This window comes from Aspergillus oryzae, chromosome 6 (genome assembly GCF_000184455.2).
Source record: "Aspergillus oryzae RIB40 DNA, chromosome 6".
Classification (NCBI taxonomy): domain Eukaryota; kingdom Fungi; phylum Ascomycota; class Eurotiomycetes; order Eurotiales; family Aspergillaceae; genus Aspergillus; species Aspergillus oryzae.
In genome coordinates, this window is record NC_036440.1 from 1952855 (window position 1) to 1968597 (window position 15743).

Below are 15743 nucleotides of genomic sequence, written 5' to 3' on the forward strand. Positions count from 1 at the left end.
TAGGAACTAGGTAGAAAGTAGTATCCACACCATGGACTCCTATTGACTTTCTCAAATTGGAGAAGAATATCAAGGGAGGATCCTTATCTCTATTGGCTTTCGGATAAACTTCTGGGATTTTTACGGAGTACTTCTCCTTCTGTCCATTCTCTGCCTCATAAGCGATCTCTCTTGGCAGCTTTTCATTAGGCTCGCGTTGCCTTGACACCCTATAGTACAGTACAATACGTGAACGGGATCCTGAATCTTCCCCATCGCCCTTCGTAGTCAAACACGTAGCGGTTGCGCAAAGGTAGGTTGCCTACCAACCATGTTAAGCGAACCCCAAGGCGCTCGCAGCGGCGGAGATTTTGCCCCCATACTCTTAAGTTGGTACAACTGACACCCGCCCCTAAGCACTGGTTGGGACTAGTGCCATTCCCAAGGCCCACCAGTGGATAGCAATCTGTAGTAGGTTGCGCTTTGTGCACTGTCCGCCTCCACAGTACTACTACTCCGTAGGTAATAGGCGCTCGGCTCCCGTATCGTTCGTTATTATTGCCTGGCAGTGCGTAATTATTACTACCCAGAGTCTGCACGGAGTACCTGGACCTCTTTGTTTCTCCAAACGTAGCTCGATTGTCTTCGAAAACCCCAAGAAATTGCATAGCGCGGTAGGCAGCTCTGGAGTTGTAGCCCGAGCCGCTTTTTGCATTCTTGCTTTTCAATGGACTCGTTTGATTAGAGTCGAAAATGCCAAAGATCAAGGCTGTAAGAGAAATAACAGTGCAACGGGTCTCTACTTAATGCGGCCGATGACATGATCGACGGTATAGAATGCAAGTCATATTATCATCAAACTGTAATGCTAGTATCCTTAAAGGAATGGTGGTAACAAAATGAAGTTGCTGTGAAAATTCCTCTGAATCCAGACTTTAGTACGGGTGGATTGTGCATAAATTGTGGGCACCTGCGGCAGTCCGGTGTGAGAATCTGTCAATTTGAACATGGCGAAACATAGGATAGTGAAGCCTGGTTCATGCATGCTTTACATTACTTTCTCTGAGCGCCTTCTTGTTCTGCGTCTTCTTCTTCTTCTTCTTCTTCTTCTTCTTCTTCTTCTTCTTCTTCTTCTTCTTCTTCTTCTTCTCTCCCTACTTCTCTTCGCGGAGGGGGGGAGGGCCGCCGGTGGGGGGAGTGCCGTAGTATTTGTCTGTATCAGGGGGGAAAGCTATGTCGAGAAAAATGCCAAAATTTTACTTCTATCCCCACTTCCTCCAACAAACGAGATACAATAATCATCATGTAGTCTGAGCTTTTTCTGTCCTCCCTTGAGTCCCTACTTGGTAAGTAGCTTCCCTGGCCCATCCATGGATGATATCCTTATGGATCTTCGGCCATTCCCGGGTGTGGGTGGAGTTTTGTTCGAAGTCCGTGCAGCCGAGAGAGATACGCGTCTGTTTCAGTTTGCCCAGTAGGATCCGGGCTTTGTCGTCGATTTTCATAGGTAGCTACGAAAATCCAGCGAATGACGGGCCTGTCCAGCATGCAACTTCCATCTCGAATAAAGAACTATAAATAAAGAACCAAAGTGAAACAAAGAATTGGACAGATAAAGGATTGGCAGAGAGGTTATGAGGCTTATACGACGGAAGGCATTGTTTTTCGGCTTTATTTCCGACCGATGGGGGCGTAATAATGAATGGTCTTTGGTGGCTTAAACGTCTAGCACTATTATTGATTATCATAATGCAGAGTGGAACACAATAGTACATACTCCGGATTATACTAGCATTAGAAATTGAGTCAGTACGATATTCCTTAGGGCAGTGGGTATTTGTATACTCTGTATGTCGTGAGGTTCTTCGATACTGATAATATAAAGATGTACAAAACTGCAACATGAAACCAATAAACTTCTGCCAGCACTTCACTCTTCGTTGCTCCCATCCTTGGTCGGAACCGGCAAAGGGAGTCAGAGAAAAAAAAGTTGACTCGCTTCCAGGTATGTACCCGGCCACCTACGTAGATGATATTTTTAACCACATACTTGCTTTTCCATGTGAATAGTAGCTATCAGCCGCCCCAATTAACAACTACTCCAACGTACACTGCATAATGGAGGAAACCATACTTACTTAGTACTTACTACTTGGGTCCGGCTACAGAAAACGCCGCCCTGTAAGCACATTACCATTTCAGGTAAGCTGCATGGGAGTTGATTATCATCGGCAGCCACTAGGGCTGGTGGTCTGCCTACATACGGAATGCAATGTATCCCGCACGAGGCATGTCAATTGCCAAGACTCCACTGGGTAATAGTGAACAACCATGCAAGTCAACCGCTGCGCAAATCCGCTCCTTACTGAAAAAGGAGCTCGGGCCGCAGGTTCATAATGGTCACTCCTAGTAGTCGGGAGGAGAATTTAGATTGTTCTTTTGAAATTACGACGGTCTTGTCGGCGATTGGTTGGGTGGACCGAATCCTTTTTCTCAAGTTGCGCTTATTCTTTCTTTACTAGTAGTTTTTGATTTTGGGGTTTGCCTTTTTCTTTACCTTTGTCTTTCATTTCCTTCTTCTTTTTATCTATTTATTTGCTTCTTTCTCTCTCTCTCTCTTTTTAAAGGAAAAGTTCCTTTCCCGCGGGCAGCCTTATCATCAACTGCAAAATCCTCTCTTACTAGGATACAAAAGGTCTTGGGAGGTAATGTACTTGGATTGCTGGTGGGACCATTTAAATTTCATTTCGCTAGGGTATCCGCTAGTCAAGCGAGGCCTATTTAAATTTCAGTCTTCACCTGCATGGAGGAACATGGTTGCCTTTAAGCAACAAATTAATTGTATTATCAACTACACACTTCCCAGATCAATCCAGAATAGCATATATTACTAGCTGAACATTAGAAGACTGCACCCCTCCCCTCTGCCCCAATTTTTATTTCTCTTTCCTTTCCGCCCTTTTGTTTCCTCAAAGTTACCCGACATCAATGCTATCGCAAATAAAAGGAACACCTATAATATCTATGTCATCAGTGACGCATGTCATGCCATTTTACTTGTAGTTGTTATTTTAACTTCGCCTATTATTATTATTTATCATATTTCCTCTTGTAAATCACTTCTTTTCCCTCCGGGCCCTCTTCTCATTCATTTCCATTTCCCTTTCCTTTTCATGTTTTTGTTTCCCTTTTTCTTTTACCTATACATAGTGATATACTACATATATCGTATAGTTAGTCTTCAATAAACTGTCCAGAGGCTGTTCGTACTAGGACTCAGTTGCTTACTACTTACTCCGACCATCGTTTGGTACCTTCTGCGTCAGGACTCAGGATCCATCTAACTTTGGAGCTAAAAGAACATCGATGCCAGAGCCGACCTCATCTTCTGCTGAGTGGAAGCCGGCATCTGGGGAATGGCCTTGACTTCGTATTACATCCAGCCTATAATGTTATCGGTACCCTCCCCACCTAAGCTTCGTGATCCATAAATGCCTAGTAGCCAACTGTTGTGGCAGCAAGCACAGCAGTGAGCACTGCTAGTGGCTTAATACACGGGGTTGGGAGATCGGCGCTAGGATCACCGTTATCCTGAACGTTTTCGGTTCGAAAGCCCTTGGCTAGGGTAAATATTCACACTACATTCTGTTACTCATACTTATTCATTTACTAAAGATGTGAGGGCCATGAATATACTCTATATTTTATTTCTATTGCCCGAATTATTTCGGGAGGGGAAAGGATGTCAGGAGTACTCTTGTTTCATCACTTACAGCGTCGCTCACCCAGTCTAAGTTCACTTGATAAGAAAAATGGTGTCAAGGGCGAAAGAAAGTTTATGTATGAGATATCATAAGCTTCTAACCTCCGCGCCCCGTTCTATTGGAGCGCAAAGGCCACGCATATTACGAGAAATAAGGACAGGTGGCCTAGCTTAGATTGCGTGCCCTCGCTAATTAAAATCGCTGCTTCCCACAGTTTCATTTTTCCCGATACTATTTCGTACATGTGGTTTTAAGTTGTACCATGTATTATCATCGAGGAGTGCATACATTCTTTACACTACGATTCTGTTCTTGACTGGATTTGATTTGGTTGCAGTCAAGTTCTGTTCCAGTAATTGCGTGTAGGCAACCTGTTTAGCCTTTCCACTTTTTTTTTTTTTTATTTTTGCTTTTATCTTTATTTTTATTTTATTTAGTCTTTCACTCATTTAATTTTTTATCAAAAAGTCCCTCCTTCCACCCTTTTGTCTTTCCTTAGAGAATGAAAATCTGATACTAAAAGAAGTTAGTCTACAATGGCTGACTTCTCTAGCCATTATCAGCACTGTGGGGAGTGTGGAAGTTCAGTGCCCGTGATTATCAAATATTTGGACAGTCAGTTATCCAAGTCGGCTGAACGACTCTATTATTGTAGGCTTTTTCAAATACAAAAGACTCACATCATGAGGTCTAGACAGATGATACTAGCAAGGGTACTCCCACCTGAGATTCCTTGTACTGAGTATTTGTATAAATTTATTCATGTTTTGATCTATTTTGTTCCTTCCTTTTTACGGATTTTCTCCTATTTCTGTACTTCTTGCTTTTACTGTTTTCCGCCCATCCTTCCCTTTTGTTGGTACCTCTTCTACCCTTTGATTCTGATCACGGATACCGATGCTTCAATAGTCCAATGAATCACCAATAGGAATTTAGTAGACTTTAGTATTGTATGTTCGGCTATTAAAGGGAAAGAATTCATACCTAGATGACTTTATTCATCAGTTTCAATGTGTGATGCTGACACAGTTCCAGTACTGGCAATGAATAATCATTGTTAACTAGAATGCTAGCAAATGCAACATATTGCCACTAAGCTACATAGGAAAAAAAAGAAAAAAGAAAAAAAAAGAGACCAAACCTTCTCCTAGGATAAGTTTTCAGGACTGCATTAATTTATCATTTCATTTCATTTCATTTTTTTTTTCTAACAGCAGAAATATATGCATACGATAAATTGAAGGTAAGTAAAAAAAGATTTCTGACTCCAACCGACCGACAAACCCACCTATGATTTCGCTTTGTTTCGGTATGCACAACACGGGCTGGGCCATCGGTTCATCGGTGTATTTACTTATTAGGCTTGGTGAGTAAGCTACATTGTTCTTATTCTTACAATTATAAATAACTGAAAACACTGGTTTTCCATGGTTGTTATTACAGCAGGATTAATGAATTAGTATGGTGTTGTAACACCTCGTTACAGAGATATTTTAGGGGTGGGGAGCAATAATTGAACCATTGGTTTCGTTATAGGTACTGCGAGTACTACTAGATGGCATGGCATAGTATATACGTTACCTGAGGGACATAATTGATAGGGTTATTTAATAGTAGTAGAAGAAGTGAAGTATATGAGGTGGAGGTACACCAGATATTGAATCATCATATGGTGTGCATTATTTTCATTCCATGTCTTACCTCAGGATCAGAGTATGTACGGAGTATATCCGGGAGCAATCACGCTGTTGCTAACCGGAAAATGCCCCCTAATATCCTAGCTTAGTACCCTCATCGCGCTTAGGGATCATATCCACACACACACCACCAGTTGTCTCCACTCTCGCCCATGTCACTGCATATTCCGTAGTGCCTTAGCTGCATGGGCCGCCGCCAATCCCTTCTCCACTCTCAGCATCCCATCAATCCATCTAGATCCAGGGTCTCTGACGCACGAGGAAAAAATACACCTGCATGACACTCAAAATGACAAAGGAACTGGAGCACAGTCGTAACTTTTTTCTATTCCTTTTCGAGGATTGGCTCAATGGATTGTCTGGATGCGGCCTTGAACATGTGCCTTCCCTGGCATCTGCACTAAATAAAAATTTCCCAGTGTTGTAGGTATTGATATTTTGCGTTAGAAAAGCCAATTAGCCCAGAAGATTCCCCCTTCCAGAGCTATATAGCTACCGAGGAGTATCTGTTAGCTGGAGAGCATTTACTAACTTTCCAGTTCTTTTCCTCTTTTATTCCTCCCCCTCTCTACTTCCCTTCTCTTACCTTCAATCTCCTGAGTTGCTAGGAAGACCATCCATTCTTTTTTGCTTTCTTTCTTTCTTTCTTTTTCTTGAAATCCCTTTACTGAAGACGACCTCTCCCCCAATTCTACATTTTTCATTGCTTCTATTGCTACTACAATTATAAGTTGATCCTAGAGCAGCAGTAGTGCCGAACTGTTGATAGCATTTACCCCGGTTTTAGTCATTTTCCTGGCTTCGCACACGGTCAAAACTCTCTATTCGAGGTGTGCTAGGAGAAAGGTCTGCCGGGACAAGCAGAAAAAAAGTGATGAAAAAATTTATTAACTCGATTGGGTTCAAAAAGCAAGCTTGAGTTTACTCGCTTTCTTTGTAACACCATGGAATTTCCATATATGCGAGCGTTCATTGCTCTTTTGTCAGTAGTTCAACCTTTCATTCTTATTCTATTGCTGCGCCAGAATACTGTTTACACAGACCACTAATTTAGACACTGAATAACTGACACGTCGTTCACAGTATTTACCGCTATCTTCGCCTTATTGTGAATCTTGCATCTTTCTGGACCTTCAAGCCAATTCTCCCACCAGAGAACCCGAGGCTGACCGCACAAGATGTGACTGTCATCCTTCCTACTCTCGAGGGATGCGGTGATGAGCTGGTTGAGACAATTAGAACAATTCTCGACAACCATCCTTATGAGCTCCTTTTAGTGACCATCGAGTCAAATCGGAAGAAAGCCGAGAGAATGTTGAGCTTGATGCCCGCTTCAAAACCGAGAATCCGGCTTTTTACGGTCACGCACCCTAATAAACGCCGCCAGATGACGAGGGCCATTCCAGAGGTCCGTACGCCTATTACTATCTTCGCTGATGATGATGTGAGCTGGCCGAGCACAGTACTCCCTTGGATTCTGGCACCATTCGAGAAGGATGAGCGATACGGAGGTGTAGTGACATGCCAAAGGCTTCGTCGTGCTGCAGCACCAACATTCTCCCAGAGAGTTTGGGGCTTTTTGGGAGCTCTTTACTTAGAGAGAAGAAACTTTGATTGCGCGGCCACGACGCATGTTGATGGAGGTCTTCCCTGTATGTCGGGTCGAACTGTTGCGTATAGGACGGACATTCTGCAAGACGAAGGCTTTACTTATGCTTTCACGAATGAGGAATGGTGGTTTGGCAGATATCAATTGAATGCCGACGACGACAACTTCATTACACGTTGGATGGTATCACATGGCTGGGAGACCTTTATGCAGTACCATCCCGAAGCTGAAGTCCTTACTACCTTGGAAGATAACCCCAAATTCTTGAAGCAATGCGCGCGATGGTCTCGAAGCAACTGGAGGAGCAACCTTACTAGTATGTTCCATGAAAAACATATATGGTAGTAAGTACCTCATCATATGCCCCATCCTCATCTCGCGGCTCTTCCTTCTGTTCTGTTATGCTGCCCGCTTGAGAATAAACCGGATAAAGTGTAAATGCATACTTCACCACAGTCTCGCATTACGGCAGTGGAAGCAGACCGGCTGCGCTAGCTGGGTCCCTCAAGGGGCCAGTTTATCGTTTGCATGAGTCGTACGTAACTTGCCAATATATGCATTGTCTGAGTTTGGCATACCATATCCATTACGGAGAGCAAGCGCCTCACCTGGGTCTCACGCTAACATATTGATACCAGTCGCCAACCGTGGAGCGCATACGCTGTCCATCTGACCACCTTGTCACCTCCGGCCCTCTTAGGTGACTTGCTACTTGTCCTCCTGTGTCATAAAGCCACGACCTCCTGGGAAGATGACTCGCGAGCGCTCGCAATGCAAGCCCTGGGAGCATGGATGTTTGTCAGCAAATTCATCAAACTTTTGGGGCATTACATCCGATACCCGGTCGACTTTTTACTTTTACCTGTGTCTATCCTCTTTGGGTATTTCCACGGAGGAATCAAAATGTACGCAGTGATGACGCTCAACGTGGTAAGTTACAACTTGAGATTAGTCTCTCTTTGAGTTTCTCGAATCTGCAGCAGAATGGGCAGGCTGCAGTGGTACAAGGTCTGTTTTGAAGCCTTGTGCTTGAAAATGGGTTTCTAGCCACTTCTCTGCTCAAGCACGAATCCTGTTATCTGAAACAAACCCTTACCCCCGCCACAATATATGCTTTGGTCACGGGTCTCACAGTTTTGTGCATTTTTCGGGTCACGGTCTGTTTAACCAGGATGGTCAGCCGTTCTTCGATTTTTCATTTTCCTCTAGCCCCACCTCCCTTCTTTCTTTGGTCTATTTCCCCCTCAGTATATACCAAATTCCTTGTGCCCGATTGGCACACTTCGGGATTATCATGTAGAGATTTCGCTAACACAGGCATTTTCCCTGTATCACAGACCACGTGGGGTAGCAGAGATGGTGCCGACGATTACGACGCTGAGCGTATGAAGAAACGGACAGACAGTGACCGTCCGAAGTCACCGTATTACCCGAAGTTCATTACCCAATGATTCTGGCTAAAGGATGATTGGTGGGGAATTGGTATCTGGGTACAACCTCGTCCAACTTATCACCAATTGTATGTGTTCTGCAAGTATCACCTAACGAACGAAGCATACCGACTATAACTCGATGGATCCATTCGACAAAAGGTCCTAACAAGGTCATCGCGACAGTTCCCAAACGTTGCTCTTTCCTTGGTCTAACTTCTCTTTTCTTTATGTTTACGAAGAAACGCCTCGATGATGATGATGCCACTTGAGATTGAGAAAACGAGTCCTCGAGATTTTGAACTTCAAGGTTCCCGGCCTTCTTTTACCCACTTCTTTTTGGGTTTCCCTTTGAGTCTTCCTCGGTATTTTATTGCATCATATCTCGATATGTGATACTGCAGAACGGCGTCACTTATTATAATCCTGACTTTTCCCTATCCCCACCCCTTTCTTCGAGACACCTGGGAGGCCCCAGGGATCAGAATCACGGCACAAAGATGGGACAGAGACATTTATTCTTTTGTGGGCTTATTGACCCTCCTAATGCCAAACAAAACAAAGAGAAAAGAAAAAGAGAAGAAAACGGCGAACTGGAGATATCTTTGTAAATTACTGACGCATGGGCGAGACCGCCTGCCATACCCACACCCCTTCTTACTCTCCATTTTCTTTCTTCTTTCCCCTTCGTTAGAGCGGAGTTGGAGTTTGGGAGGCTTTCTGAAGTGACCAATTTTCGCGAGCCTTTGGCTTGTTCATTTGTTATTAGTACCGTTCGGTGTAATCTCTAATGAATCGAACCCTGTCATTAGTGATTGCCTGTTTCTGATACTGCGCAATAAAGCTACGAATCCTGGTAAAGATAGAATTTGACTTTGAGAGGCCCGTTACGACTGACATTCCAGGCTAGCTACTTGTGGATAGATAAGCTAATGGTCCGGGGAGATGCCAACAAACGCCTAGTATGAGTTGTATTTGCCATGATATATATAGCGCCTGCTAATGATGCTACTAAAACGACATAACTGTGTATTCTGTAATCTGTACTAGTTATGTTATCGTGGGTTCTGTGGACTGTGTGATCTGGAGATATCAAGTGCAAACATAAGTCAAGTGCCGGTGTCTGTGGCGAGCAGCACAAGACCCGCAGTGCCGGAGGTACTAGTAACCCGACGGAACATACTACAAGCCTCGATAATATCCTATTTTCACCCATTCATACACATAGGTACACATTTACCATTTACTAAGCTTTTCGGACAATTTTTTCTTTCTTTTCTTTTCTTTTCTTTTCTTATTTTTTTTTTGTTGATAACTCTTTGGTACAAAGGCTGTATTGAAAACAAAATGCCGTGTATTCCCCAAGCCGCCGCAGCTCTTTCGCGGCGAATAGTTTCGATCGCTACTCGACACAACACTGCTATATCGCGCTCGTTCCACTTTTCCCCATCAAAGACCGCTATTGCTCATCCAGTCACAGCCCATGGCCCTCCTCCGAAAGCTCCCTCCGCTGCTCTAGAGTATAATGAGCTTATGAGACCACAAGATGGCAATGAGCTACACACTCGAACGGCAAAGCCTACACCTCTCAATAAGCGGTTCTGGAAGAGCGTTGACGTTAGGATAAAGCCAGGTATATTTTCTAGTCTGTTTTATGTGTAAATATATAGCTGACTGCATCCTTGTGGTCTTCTAGAAGGGGATTACCAAGCTCTGCTAGACACCAGACCGGTTCGAACCCCCACAAAAGATGTCCTCTATATCCCGCCAACAAAGCCTCACCTTGCGCATTTGATCGCTCTGGAATGGGATGTCATGACCTCGGCCCAGCAAGCTTTGAAAAATCATATGATCCCACTAACTTCTCTCGCTGCGCGAGCCGCGGACATTGTCCGAGAGGACGCGAACGGCGAGACGACCACAAGAGACCAAATTGTGAAGACTGCAATGCGCTATCTAGAGACAGATACATTACTTTGTTGGGTGCCAGAGAAGAATGACTACAGCGTTGAGGAAGTTGACGAGCATGGTCGGAGACCAGAGAGCCTTCGAGAGGCCCAGATGAGAGTCGCGAAAAATGTAATCTCATTTTTAAGCACCATGGTGTGGCCTGGTATTGAAATTAGACCTATCTTGGATTCTGAGAGCATCCTGCCGGTGTCGCAAACTCAAGCTACGAACGATATTATTAAACAATGGATTTTCGGCCTACAAGCGCACGATTTGGCTGCTCTTGAAAGAGGTATTCTCGCTTCAAAGAGTTTACTGGTGGCTGTGAGGCTGGTCTCGGAGTGGAGTGAAAACTTGCGCCACGTACAACGACAGAATCAGAAGAAATTCGGCATCGAAGAAGCAGCCGAAGCGTCCAGTCTGGAGGTAAAGTGGCAAACAGATATGTGGGGTGAGGTTGAGGATACACATGATGTTGATAAGGAGGATTTGAAGCGACAACTTGGCAGTGTCATTGTCTTGGTGAGCGGAGTGACAAAGTGACGAAGTCCTTGTCCTTTGATGCTGTATATTATTTATTTAGAGGCCAAGTTCAGATTCTGTGGGCCATCCCGTACTGTATAGTTACATATACAACCATAATTTGCGCATTGTCTACCTTACAATGAGCCTGTTCGCTTACTCCGGAGCAGATACATATGACGGCTTTCATAGCTTTTTACCTCTTTGTCCCCTTTACAAACTACCGCTTCTTCATCTTCGTTGCTTTCCGATACTAAATTTGACTTCTTGAGCTGAAGCTTAGAGCCAGCACTTGTCATCTTTAGCGTCCTATGGAAGTGGCATTATATTTGATGTTTTCTGGTTGAAAGAAATTCCAGTCTCCTCGCCAAGGCGCGGGAAAACAACCCTGCTGTTAATTTGGGGCCTTTACGACGATCATCACACTCCTACGAGTTGACCAGCCGAACAGAATGAAAGTTTGCCCTCACCAATCAAGACTCTAGTGAAAAGTCGTGACTTCTTACTTAGCAACCCCGCGCCCCTGTTCGGCTGTCCCCCCTTTCTATGCACCCTTTCCCGCAATACTTGGGGATATCTGAAGTGTCGCTCGTGGCGAGGAAGTGATGACGGAGAAGGGTGAAGGGTAAGTTCCGCTGCGTCTTCGCTATTCAAGTAGGGGTCTATAGACCTATTTCCCCTTTTTGGCCCTTTACTAATACGTGTTGCCTAAATTCCTTAGGCACAAACGCTCCAGAAGTGCCTTGGCGCTTGCGATTCTGCACCGTGATAAATCAAAAGACGATCACGAGGGGTGGTCTGGCCGCGATAGTGATTCGCCCGAATCCGTTGCATCCGCTCTGGTAAACAATACGCCACATTTCTCTGCTCTAGCCGCTGCTCAAAGCTCAACCCACCAAAGTACCCGTCAAAAAGTGAAAACCCCCCTCATGTCGGACGAGAACTCCCTGGAGCAGGTACGCTCCAACCAAAGCGGCGATCATACCGAGAAGCTTCCCGCATTGACAACTGCGGACAGCATTAGCATGAGCATGTCATTAGACCAGTCTGTAAGGACGTTCAGACTTTTTGAGATCCTGCGGGGTGGGGATACAACCGCGATATCAAGAGCTATCAAAGAGACTCAAGATCCTCAGGGAGCAAACAGTCTGTCCGGAACGACTATGCTCCATTTAGCGATCCAATGCGCCGAACCGCAAGTTGTCGAATATATCCTTTCCAGCGGCTATGAACTCGATATCAACGCGCGCGATAGAGATGGCAATACACCACTCCACCTCGCCGCGCAGCTCGGAAGAGGATCACTAGTTCGTGAGCTGCTAAATAGTCCTTCTCTCAATGATTCAGTTGTCAACTACCGTGGCCAGACAGCTCTAGATGTTGCCCGCACCCCGGAGATCTTTCAACAACTTCAGCTTGCACGGTCCCTTTTTATTGACAGCAAGTCACAAGAAATCCAGTCACTCATCTCCCAGGGTGACTATGCACAGCTAGAGAAGGTACTCGAAGAGCCACGGGTTGAGGGCATATTGGATATCAATAGTTTGGACCTGGTCACCGATACTGCTACTGCTCAGTCTGGAGGCACTCTGCTGCATGAGGGTGCCAGGAGGAAAGACACAAAACTCATTCAGTTATTACTGATGCATGGGGCAGATCCCTTTCGCCGCGACAAAAAGGGTAAATTGCCACAGGATGTCACAAAGGACGACAGGACACGCGCAATAGTCAAAAAATCTCCCGCTGCTGTCATTGCTCAGCGCGGCATACAAGAGAAGGCCATTCTTGGGACCAATTCGGGCCAAAGCGTTTCGGGCCGAGCCAGTGTAGGGGAGGCACCTTTTGCGGGAAAAGATTCTCGCGAAATGAGGGGCTACTTAAAGAAATGGACAAACTACACTAGTGGTTATAAACTGCGGTGGTTTGTACTGGAAGACGGCGTTCTTAGCTATTATAAGCATCAAGGTAAGCGGCTAGAGATATCCTAAAGGCTGCAACCGTCATTGGTTCCTAACTGTTCTGATCAGATGACGCCGGGTCTGCATGTCGTGGTGCAATTAATATGAAAATCGCTAAACTCAACATGGATTCGCAAGACAAGACTCGGTTTGAGATTCATGGCAAATCATCCGTCAAATACCATCTCAAAGCTAATCATGTTGTCGAGGCAAAGCGTTGGTTCTGGACTCTCAATAATGCTATACAGTGGGCAAAAGATGAGGCAAAGGAAGAAGAGAGACGCCAATCTCGACATGCCGAGGTGCTTCGTCAAGCCAAGATGGAACAAATTGAGGGACGAACAGCTGATAGCTCATCCGATTCACCCTGCCTCGCTGCTACCAAGTCCAGCGGGAAGGGCCATACTACCCCATCTCTGGGTGTTCCAGGTAGCAGTGTTACAAGACTAAGTGCACATGCGTCTCGCACAACGCTGGAGAGCATACCCGCAGAAGAGGAAGGCTCTTTCCAAGGATCATACGACCAGGGTGCTCTGCAAAATGAGGTAAATCGGGTGGCCAGCCATGTAACCACTGCGCCTGAAGGTGAGGGTGATGATGATGATTATGGTGACTATGGATCCAGCCGGGAGGTGCCAATGGCTGATAAAGACGCTCTGAACATCACTGCGCAGTCTGCAAATCTTCAACTTGATATCCTCGCGAGTGTAGCGTCCTCACTACAAACTGAGAAGTCGAGGAACCCAGGCTTGTCGCTTGCGGACTCGGCAGTTGATGAAGCACTGGCTGCTTATGAAGCAGCCGTGAGTAGTCTCCAGGGGCTAGTGCAAAATCTCCTCAAGATATCTCGGGATCGCGATGCCTACTGGCAATATCGATTAAATAGGGAAGCACATCTCCGTAAGATGTGGGAAGAAAGTATGGCACGAGTTGCACAGGAACATGAAGAGTTACAGTCAAAAATGGGAGAATCTGAGGAGAAGCGCCGACGTACGAAGCGTGCACTCAAGGAAGCCCTAGAGATCTCGTCAGCAACTACTAGTTGTGCTGTCAGTAAAGTACCATCTCGTATGGTATCTACAGGTGAAGAAGGTGATGGGGCTGACGAGCGGATGGGGGCACATGCTCTAGGAGCTGAGAATCTATCTCAGGCTGACGAGCAAGAAGCCGGGCGACCCCTTCGGCGTAAGAAGTCAACTCTTTCTCAGATCAGCGACCTGTGTGATTCGGCATCGGATGGCGAGGACGAATTCTTCGATGCGATTGACTCCGGGGAGATTGAAGTGGAGAACTTAGCACATACAGAAGCAAGCACTGAGAAGGAAGAATTGATGGGAGAACGGACTGAGTTGAGGGCCATAAAACGCCTGGAAATAGCACCATCGTTCAAAGGATATGAGGAGCCCATCCGAACGAAACTGAAGATGGATTATGATAATCGACCAAAGATATCCTTGTGGGTGAGTGATGATTCAATCACTGCCAGGCTAGTAAGCAACGGGCAACGTTTTACTTATTATTATATTCATAGGGTATTCTGAAATCGATGATTGGAAAAGACATGACCAAGATGACTTTGCCGGTTTCCTTCAACGAACCCACGTCTTTACTACAACGTGTGGCCGAAGATTTGGAGTATGCGGATCTTCTTGACGTGGCCGCTGATCGATCTGATTCAATGGAACGCATGGTGTATGTCGCTGCCTATGCGGCGAGCGAGTACGCTTCGACAATTGGTCGTGTTGCCAAACCGTTCAACCCTCTTCTTGGGGAGACATTTGAGTATGTCAGGCCCGATAAAGGCTACCGGTTCTTCGTTGAGCAAGTCAGCCACCACCCGCCGATTGGTGCTGCATGGGCGGAATCGCCAAAGTGGGATTATTATGTAAGTGTCAGGCCATAAGACAAAACTGATACGTCACAGCACTGACAAGAGTTCTAATAGGGTGAATCAGCCCTCAAGTCCAAGTTCTACGGTAAATCCTTCGATATCAACCTTCTTGGAACCTGGTTCCTAAAGTTACGCCCTGCTTCGGGAGGCGAAGAACTCTACACGTGGAAAAAAGTCACCTCGTCTGTCATTGGCATTATTACAGGTAACCCGACAGTTGACAACTATGGGTTAATGGAGATCAAGAATTGGACGACCGGTGAGGCCTGCTACCTTGATTTCAAGCCAAGAGGCTGGAAGGCCTCGTCTGCCTATCAGGTAGCCGGTAGGATTGTGGACAAGGGCGGATCTCCGAAATGGAGCATTGGTGGCCGTTGGAACGACAAGATTTTTGCTCGCCATACTCCTGGATATGAGGTGGACGTATCCAGTCAAGATCCGGAGTCGTCCAAGACGTTTTTGGTATGGCAATGCCACTCCCGCCCAAGCGGTATCCCGTTCAATTTAACGCCTTTCGTTATCACATTGAATGCCCTTCCAGAAGATCTAAAACAGTATCTCCCCCCAACTGACACCCGACTTCGGCCCGATCAACGTGCAATGGAGGAGGGAGAATATGAAATTGCCGCTGACGAAAAGCATCGCGTCGAAGAAAAGCAACGAGCCAAACGAAGAGAGAGGGAGACAAAGGGGGAAGAGTACCAGCCAAAGTTCTTCACTCGGAAAAAGTGCCCGATCACCGGTGAAGAGTACTGGGCGCACAATGGGAAGTATTGGGCAGCCAGGGAAGCACGGGACTGGAGTATATGTGAAGACATCTTCTAACAATGAGATCTATGCCGTAGTCGAGTGTTAAAGTATCAAGGTTTTGATCTTCAATTCTCCAGACAGTTCTAGTAATCCGGTTTTTTTTGTAAATATATATATATATATATATATATAT

At 45.6% G+C, this 15743-nt stretch overlaps 3 protein-coding genes across 3 annotated transcripts; all 3 read left to right on the forward strand.

Annotated features, from left to right (window-relative positions):
• Window positions 1-6752: 6752 nt before the first annotated feature.
• On the forward strand, window positions 6753-10141 carry AO090038000626 (glycosyltransferase family 2 protein; the record flags this gene model as incomplete). The annotated part of the gene is made up of 4 exons (XM_023238203.1): window positions 6753-7393; window positions 7688-7979; window positions 8387-8459; window positions 9873-10141. The coding sequence occupies 4 exons, from the start codon at window positions 6753-6755 to the stop codon at window positions 10139-10141; spliced, it is 1275 nt and encodes a 424-aa protein (XP_023093213.1).
• A 153-nt stretch (window positions 10142-10294) lies between these two features.
• AO090038000625 (ATP synthase complex assembly protein ATP12) lies at window positions 10295-10972 on the forward strand (the record flags this gene model as incomplete). Its single annotated transcript, XM_001825467.3, has 1 exon — window positions 10295-10972. The coding sequence occupies one exon, from the start codon at window positions 10295-10297 to the stop codon at window positions 10970-10972; it is 678 nt and encodes a 225-aa protein (XP_001825519.3).
• Window positions 10973-11556: 584 nt separating this feature from the next.
• Window positions 11557-15625, forward strand: AO090038000624 (OSBP family protein; the record flags this gene model as incomplete). The annotated part of the gene is made up of 5 exons (XM_001825466.3): window positions 11557-11576; window positions 11673-12916; window positions 12979-14369; window positions 14441-14794; window positions 14855-15625. The coding sequence occupies 5 exons, from the start codon at window positions 11557-11559 to the stop codon at window positions 15623-15625; spliced, it is 3780 nt and encodes a 1259-aa protein (XP_001825518.1).
• Between the last annotated feature and the right edge of the window lie 118 nt (window positions 15626-15743).